Raw genomic sequence first — 9,160 nt, forward strand, 5'->3', positions numbered from 1 at the left:
AATACATTAAGCATGTCTGGGTTGACCTTAAGGCTTTGCTGACCAGTGTTAATTTGCAGGTATCAGATTTGGGAGGTACCCACATGACGACACACAATGAAAGAAACTTAGAGGAAGAAGGGCCCATTTTACAAATCACCGTCTTCACTATGACCTTCCCATTTGATTTGGCTGTGATTTCTATCATACATCAAAACATATAGTACCACTGAGGATTCATGAAATACTCAAACAGTTTGACTACACTCTCTGTCAGGGATATGCTTTGTTCTTGGTTTTGTTTTTTTTTTAAAGTTCATACATGATCATCTCAAAGTAAAAGGAACTCATAACATTTTAGGCTCTTGAAATACTATCTTCTCTACTCCCTAGCCCTAAATCCTGGCCAACTTTCTACCAATCTAAATGATACCAATCAAATGAGATAACAGATATATAAAGTACTCTGCAAACCTGAGAGTACTATATAAATATTAGTTAAAATAATATTAATTATTTGTGTGGCATAGTGACTAGAGAGTTAACTTGAATACATAACTTGGACATAACTTGAGAGTTCCTAGAGCTCTCAGAGACTCCAAGTTGAGAAAAGAGACTGACCTGCACTGAGAAAGAAGGAGTTTGCTCATCTAAGGAGGTTTCCAATGCCAATGAAATCACAGGTGCAATCCCTATCTTTACAAAGAGTGGGTCCTTATTAAGTCACAGCTTCCCTTTACCAAAAGCCTTCGAACTGGATGACGAGTTATCTGAATTACTGCAGTGGTGATCCCTTTTGGGATATGGGTTAAACTGGAACATGATGTCCCAATCAGTTCTGAATTCTGTAATATGATCTGCCTCCAACCCCACTTCCCAAGCAACCTTCGAAAGTGAACTTCCTAAATACTTTTCTAATGATACTTAATCCATTCTCCTTAATGTTGAATTGTAGGACCTCTTGTCCACTGAATGAAGGTTGTAAACCAACAAATCTGCAGTCTGTTTTGGCATAACCCAAGACTAAGACTGGTTTACAATGGGTTGAATCTAGCCCAGCAGTCTTGTGTGCTGACCTGACTTAGATTATCAAATGGAAGATGAGAGCTAAGGAAATAGGAAAGAGAGATAAGGTCAATGTGTCTTGGAATGAAAACTGCGCCTTGTAAACAGGGATTGTTTCACATGTTGGACTTGTGTCCCAGCATTCAGCAGAATGAAACACTCAAACTCAAGTCTTCTGTGCTTTCCACCCATGAGCACTTACCTACACTTTCAGGCTGACCTGTTTGGTAAATAGGCAATAACTGGAGTGAATGCAACTTGGTGTCATCAGAAAAGACATAGGAAGACACATCAGGCGCAAAACGTCTAAGGGAGAAAAAAGAAGCAATTCATTGCTGCTCAATTTTCCACTTACAAAATATCTCGAGTTGAAGCATGAATAGGGTCTTATACCTGTACAGGATGGAATGTATTTGGGAAGGACTGGCTTTTTTATCATTTATCTCCATTGATTCCAAAGTAACTGATAGCCCAGACTGTCTGCTCACTTCACCAAGGAGCTCTGTGGGCTTCGGACAGATAACAAAATCCTCCGGCTCAAGTTGAGGAGCTGATAGTGTATAATCATCACTCTTTTTGCCTGTCAAAATAAGCTTTGAAGAGTAAAGGCAGCAAGCAGCTCCAAATGGAAAATTTCCAGATAAACTGACTTAAGAACAATAGATACAGCTGATGTTCACACACACTTTGAGATTTAAACAAAACCTTTTATAGGAATTTCAGGTAAGGAAACTGAGGTTCTGTTCAGGGACTCTTCTGGCTAGAAAAATACCAGAGACATCTTGGTGTCTCCTGACTCTGACTCTCATCTTCTTTTCACTCTTATCATAATAGCTCACAAGATTCCATCAGTGATTTAAAAATTGGTGCTGTATTGCACAGTATTACTAAATACATCTACCTAAATAGTTTTTTAATTTTTTTAATAAAAAGGAGGCATGATACATATACCATTGAATCTGGAGTCAGAAAGAATTGAGTTTAAATTCCACCTCAGACAATTCCTAGCTGTGTGACCCAAGGCAAGTCACTTAATCCACATTTACCTCAGTTTTCTCAACTGTAAATGTAATAGCATCTACCTCTGGGGGTAGTTGCTAAGATAAAATAATATTTCTAAAGTGTTTTACAAACATAAAAGAACTACATAAATGCTAGTCATTATGATGATGACTCTTAAAGGGATCACTGCTGTTCCAATACAAACATGCTACTATTATTAATAATAATGATGAATAATGTCACATTTCAATTCTATGGTATTTTACACTTTTCAAAATGATTCCAGATACATCTGTCTTGTTTGTTTGCCAGCCCCACCCACATCACAAAAAGCTTCTATAGGGAACATAGATGGAATTAACCCTGACAAGGAAATTGTATAAGCAAAAAAAAATTTAGGCCAAGTGATAGTCGCATAGCAGAAAGATTCATCCTGGAAGGACACCCAGTACTGACTTTTCTCTGAAGGTCAAAACAAGCTAAATTCCACATTTACCAGCCTCAGTGTCAGCTTGTCTAGCTGGGGGGATCTTTGTTGGTGGGGAGGAATCAATGTTCGCTTTGTCTTTAGGAGCAGACTCCAACTGCAGGATTAATACTTCCAGATCCGTCATAACTGCCATATATTCAGCACAAAATGAAATTTCTACAGGGATAATACTCTCTATATGTACAACTAGGGAGCGATCAAAGTCCAACATGGAGAAGTCTTCATTGATGACCTGCCATTTTAAACTGAACAGCACCAGTTTATTGATGCAGCCGACGAGAAGATCTCCTGTCACTGGGCAGCAAGAGATGCAGAGTGGGGGCTCAGACAGAGGGAACTCAATGATGGACATCTGGTCTTTGGAGGTTTCTTCCCGGAAGCAGCCCTCCACGAGGTGCCCCACCATGCGAATACACACGCGAGAATTTTCTGTGGTCCTGCTTCTCCAGTTCACATAGGCCCGAAGGAAGGTTGCTTTGTTTTTCTCCTCAATTGTCGCTAAGTAATCTCCTGGGGCAGAAAAAGAAAGGAAAGGAATTTCTTTAGAACCTACCATTTGGAAGCACATTAACTGCATATGAAATAGGAAGGATCAGTGATCAAAGCATCACAGGGAACTTCACACATATCTACCGTTATCTATGGGTCTCAGTTTCTTCATTTATAACTAATGGATTTGGATTTAATGGACTCTAAGTTCGTTTAGAATTCAAAATAGTATCTTGGTTATCTGGTCTGGGCCAGGAGTGGGAACCTCTGGTCCTTGGGAAGCACTGATCTGGTGCTGCCAAGGTACCAAGTGGGGCTCAAAATTCAATAAAAAACCAGGAGCCTTGGGGTGGCTAGGTGGCGCGGTGATAAAGCACCAGCCCTGGAGTCAGGAGTACCTGGGTTCAAATCCAGTCTCAGACACTTAATAATTACCTAGCTGTGTGGCCTTGGGCAAGCCACTTAACCCCATTTGCCTTGCAAAATCCTAAAAAAACAAACTAGGAACTTTTTCAGGATGAATTGATTAAATTTTTGACCACACAGAGCCCTCAAATGATGCTACAAATATCCAAATGGCCCTTGGCAGAAAAACAGCCCCCCCTCCCTCATTATAGACAATTCCTGAGCCACAGAGTGTTCAGAGATTTGTCCAAGCTCACAGTAGTCAAGAAATGATAGAGGTGAAGGATTTGAACCCACTTTTTCCCAAAATTCAAGCTCAGTACTCTATTCACTATACACATATGCAACAACTATTAAAAGATATTGTGTTTGGGGTGGGGAGAGGGGCATGAGTCTCTTTCTTTAGGGAGGAAGGAAAATTACTGAACATAATTGGAAGAGTGGTTAAAGAAGAAAATTTTAAAGAAATTAAATCAAGTTTATCTCAATGTGAGGTTCCTCATTTTTTTGTTCCCGTGAAGCATATTTTTTTTATTAAATCAGATACAGGTATGCAATTATGGAATATTAAGAGTATAAATTATCTGTAATGAAATATTCATGCACATGATCAATTTTCATTTTTTCCTTAGTCAATAATGCTCTGGTCCTGGATTTATAAGTGGAAAAATAATCATCTTTCTCCTTTCCTACTCCCGCCCCTTTTGGTTTTTTAGTACTTATGTGACATATTAAAGGCAAGTGTAAAGTGAAAAAATTGGCAGGAATCATGGGAATCTCATTTCAAAATATCACATCTTCATGAGTAACAGAAGAAATAATACAAAATTACAAGTCTTAAAAAAAACATCAGGAAAGCAAAACATATTTCAAAAATAAAGAAAAGTGGCTATTTCTATATCAGATTACCCACTGTCCAAGGGATGGGGGAGGGAAGGAAGAGAAGGAGAAAAATGTAGAATTCAAAATCTTACAAAAAAAAGAATGCTGAAAATTATCTTTGCATGTAATTGGAATGTAATATATAGTTGGAAAAATAAATTTATATTAAATTTTTTTAATTCTCTTTTCTTTAAAGAAAAGAAAAAAAGAAAAGTGATTATTTAAGGAAATTTGTTTATCCCCCACCAAAATTTATAGGCTATGCCTGAAGTCTTTCAAGCAGCTACCATCCATGAATCACCAAGAAATACCAGGATTATCCATGTTTACTCTTAAACCAAATAGCTTATTTAACAAATTTTTTTATTATTAACACTAGAAGGACCAGAGTTTAGGAATTCCTTAAAAGACTATGCTGCATCAATTGATATTGCATTTTTAATACATAAAACAAAAAAGGGAGAAAAATAGGATGGAAAATTTTTATTTCAAAGTAAAATTATATTTTTGCATCAGTTGCTGCATTTGGTCCCTCAGCTGTAAATGGAAGAATCACAATAATGATAATAGCATTTCTATTGTGCTGCAAGATTTATAATTTACATGTATATGTAAATGTATAAAATGGCATACGTGTGTATACACCCCCCTCTCCACAAACACACTCCTTTCAAGCAACAGATAAGACCTCACTGCTTAAGTGATGAAAAGAAGAATAAGATATTCCAATTCTTCTAAGATCAAGGACACAAGTCACCAGTATCAGTGAATTCATTCTGGCCCCTGAGGCAAACCATACTATGTCCTTTTTGTCACCAGAGAAATTTAAAGCAGCAAAAACTATCACCCTATATGCTATAAATAATTATCTCCTGGGTAGAAAAAAAAAGGACTCATTTCCCTTCCTTCCATCATTCCTCAGAGTTTCTTTATCATCAGGTCACTGTTGGTGACATGTTTAGTGAGTTTGGGGGTTTTGGTTTCTCATCTGAAAAATTAAGGGGGTGGATTAGATAGATGTTGCCTGAGGTCTTGCTCAGCTAAAACTCTATAATTTTATCATGATGGAGTTCAACTATTTTTTTCTAACATATATTTCTGTTAACTTGACGAGGTTGTGTGGAGAGAACTCTGGACTTAGAAGTGAGGAAGACCTGAGTTCAGATCTTGCCCCACATATCAGCTGGGTGACCCTGGACTAGTCACCTAGCTGCTCTCTCTGCCTCGGTTTCCCCATATTCAAAATGAGAATAACAGTACTTTTTTGCCAGGATCAAACCAAATAACATGGAAAACACTTTGCAATCATCAAAGGACTACATAAATATTATTATACAACACTGCCCTTCAAGCACTCTATGATCCAGTTAACCTGGCCTCTGCTGGACAGCAGAACATTTCTTTGTACAAGTCATTTTTATCCTTAAAATTCCTAGTTTCCCTCAAAGCTCAGCTCATTCATCACCTGCATTAAAGCCTTTTCTAATCCCCTTATTTTTATAAATTTTTCTAAATGCAATAAATTTATTTTCATAAATTAATAAATATATGTAAGAGCTGCCCAAGACACTTTCACTTTTAACTTTGCTACCCACAAAGCTCACCAAAAATTGGCACATAATAAATCCTTGTTGGTGTTTTGTCTAAGAAGGTTAAAATAAGTATAATTCATGAATTTTATGGAAACAATAAATGAGGAGAGAGAGAGAGAGAGAGAGAGAGAGAGAGAGAGAGAGAGAGAGAAATATGAATCAGGACATCTCAATGAGTATGGATCACTTGGATGAGTGACTTTCTAAGGTACTGAAGAGATTGGTAGATGCACGGCTGAATAACTACCAGTAATCTAAAATACCTTAGAGGACCATAATCATGTCCAGAACTAGAAAGAACCAATACTGCTTTGATTTTTTTTTTTAAAGGGAAGAGGATGACAGTCTTTCACCTATGAGGTAACAAATTTGACTTCTACTCCTAGCAAAATTCTAAAATACATTATGGTTTGTGAATGTTTATAAGGGCAAACACTAAACATAAAAGTCAGCACTACTTCATTGTGATTAGGTTAGGCTAAACTCAATTCTTTTCTCAACCAAGAAATTTTTAGATGGACAAATTAGAGGAATACTATACCCACAGACTATACTTAGCTGTCAGCAAATTATTTGGTAAAGTCCCCGATGTTCTAGTTGTAAACAAGATAGATGGAGACAACAAGATGGTACCATTTGGTTCAATAAATGGAACCAATGGACATTTTTAAGGGCCTAACACTTAACTTTATTTCTATTTAGCTTTTTGTTAAATTAATTTTTATTTAGCATTTATCTTTATTTCCATTAACTCTGATGGAAAGACCCAGTGGGCCTTGTGCCTTTTATCAAGGACTGAGATAAATGATCCAAAAAGATCTCGTCAGACTTTAGGAAGCAATTGGCGAGTGGGTAACCTTTGAAAATGGAAGTAGGAAAAAATGTAAAGTCCCCATATAAATTTTTTTAAGTTTTTTTTGCAAGGCAAACGGGGTTAAGTGGCTTGCCCAAGGCCACACAGGTAGGTCATTATTAAGTGTCTGAGGTCGGATTTGAACCCCAGTCCTCCTGACTGCAGGGCCGGTGCTCTATCCACTGCGCCACCTGGCTGCCCCAGATGTGAGGATCTTTATATTTCTGGGGAGGAATATGAGAAAACAGGTTTTCACTGGAGGACTTATTCAAGGAAGAGGAAAGTACAACAGGATGAAAGTTCTGATTGAAGAGAAGTGAAAGTGGAAGAGGGTTAAGAAGAGGGCGCACCCCAGGTCCATCAAAAGCAACGTCTGTGAGCCAACAGTGCTCCACTGTGTCTGGCGGACGTCGCTAGGTGGTGCAGAACCTCAACCCCGGCGAACTGGAGGGCCCGAGTTCAAATCTCGTGTCAGACTCACATCCCTCAGGCCTGATTGCCTCACATCTCGGGCTAGCTCGGCTGTGGCACTGGCGTGGCCCCGGACGGGCCCCGGAGGAGAGAGTGGGGCTGGTGCCAGCACACCTCCCTCACTCAAATCCAATTCACTGCCTGTGACCTTGGCCTTGGCCTTCTGGGAGCCACACCCGCGGCACCCTGCTTCTTTCTCGGCACGGATGACTTCAGGCCTTCGGCTCTCATTCCCCGAGTTCTCCGCAGACTAAGTGTCTGCCCACCACGCTGGCGTCGCAGTCCCAGTGGCGGGGTCCGCTAGGGTCACTCGGTCATTTGCTGTTTGTCCTTCACTCTTGAGGCCGGTGCCGCGGGGGATGCTGTGGGACGCACATGACCTGCATCTCTGCGGGGGCCTCCCTTTCCCCTTCCAGAGCCTTCTGGATTCGGTGGCCGCCGGGGGTTCAGTGACTTAGCCAAGGTCACGGGCTGGTGGAGGTCACTAAGGGGCAGGGAGAGCATCCACCTTGGGGGAGGGGCGGCGGCCGGGGCTGGCTCCCGCTACAAAGTAGCCAATTAACCCTCCGCTCCCGGGGCCGGCGGGGGTGGGGCCGGGGAAGGACACTTGGGTCACGTGGCCGCCCGTTCACCGGCCCGGGCCGGGCCGGCCGCGGGGCTGGGGGGCGAGGCCGGCCGCGGGGCTGGGGGCCGGGGGGGGCCGAGGCCGGCCGCGGGGCTGGGGGCCGGGCCGGGCCGGGCCCACTTACCCGGCTCGCTGTAGCTCAGGCGGCGCACCGGGCCCAGCGTGGAGAAGCAGCAGCGCGGCAGCGCCGGCTCCGGGGCGCGCGGCTCCACCGAGAACGCCTCCACCTTGCAGCCCGCCGCCACGAAGAGCGCGTCCCGCCCGCCGCAGCACACGCGCTCCGGCTCCTGGCGGCAGCGCACCACGCGCTGCGAGCCGAACGGGTGCAGGTTGTACACCCGCACCATGGCCGCGGGGCCGCGGGGCCGCGGGGGCCGAGGGGGCCGAGGGGGCCGAGGGGGCCGAGGGGGCCGAGGGGGCCGAGGGGGCCGCGGGGCCGCCGGGCCGCCCGGCCCAGCCACCCGCCGCCGCCGCTGCCCAGCGCCCGCTTCCGCGAGCTGCCGGCCGCGTCACGTGGCCCCGGGCCCGCGCACACCCCCTCCTTTAAAGAGACCGCCGCGCCCGACCCCGGCCGCAGGCGCCCCGCGCCCGCCCCGCCCGCGGCCCCCCGGGCACCTGCCCACGGGCTCGGCCCCGCCAGCAGCGCCGGGAGGGAGGGGAGGGGGAGGCAGAGGAGACTGGGGGAGGGGAGGGACAGACGGGGTGGGGGAGACGGGGAAGGAAACCGAGGGGGAGGGGAGGGGAGCCACCTGCAGAGAGAAACACAGTGTATCCTACAACTTGTCCCAGCTAGCCATCCGCATACGTGCGTGTATAGACAGGTATCACTCCAGCCATTGTCCCATCTACCTGAATACAGATAGATCTATGTATTTACATGGACATATAGAAACATATGAACTAATGATAGGTGCATCACCCCATCCATCTGAATACATATATATCTATGTATTTACATGTACATATAGAAACACATATGAACTAATGATAGGTGCATCACCCCATCCATCTATCTGAATACATGTATATCTACATATTTACATGGACATACAGAAACATATATGAACTAATGATAGGTGCATCACCCCATCCATCTGAATACATATATATATCTATGTATTTACATGTACATATAGAAACATATGAACTAATGATAGGCGCATCACCCCATCCATCTATCTGAATACATGTATATCTACTTATTTACATGGACATATAGAAACATATGAACTAATGATAGAGGTATCACTCCATCCATCTATCTGAATACATATATATCTATATAATTACATGGACATATAGAAACA

The 9,160-nt window shown here is 43.2% G+C and overlaps 1 protein-coding gene across 3 annotated transcripts in view; it reads right to left on the reverse strand.

The window, feature by feature from the left end:
* Positions 1 to 8,227, reverse strand: part of HPS3 (HPS3 biogenesis of lysosomal organelles complex 2 subunit 1) — a 47,787-nt gene extending 39,560 nt beyond the window's left edge. The window contains exons 1-4 of one of the 3 annotated variants that reach the window (XM_074191110.1): positions 7,978 to 8,227; positions 2,543 to 3,046; positions 1,438 to 1,624; positions 1,247 to 1,350 (exon numbers count right to left, since the gene is read on the reverse strand). In XM_074191110.1, the coding sequence (XP_074047211.1) occupies positions 1,247 to 1,350; positions 1,438 to 1,624; positions 2,543 to 3,046; positions 7,978 to 8,200 (1,018 nt within the window). In that variant the 5' untranslated portion in view covers positions 8,201 to 8,227. Of the gene's footprint in view, positions 1 to 1,246; positions 1,351 to 1,437; positions 1,625 to 2,542; positions 3,047 to 7,107; positions 7,852 to 7,977 lie in introns of those variants that run through there. The other 2 variants (XM_074191112.1, XM_074191111.1) reach the window with 2 other exon arrangements.
* Positions 8,228 to 9,160: the final 933 nt, after the last annotated feature.

Source organism: Macrotis lagotis, chromosome 6 (assembly GCF_037893015.1).
Source record: "Macrotis lagotis isolate mMagLag1 chromosome 6, bilby.v1.9.chrom.fasta, whole genome shotgun sequence".
NCBI classification, from domain to species: domain Eukaryota; kingdom Metazoa; phylum Chordata; class Mammalia; order Peramelemorphia; family Peramelidae; genus Macrotis; species Macrotis lagotis.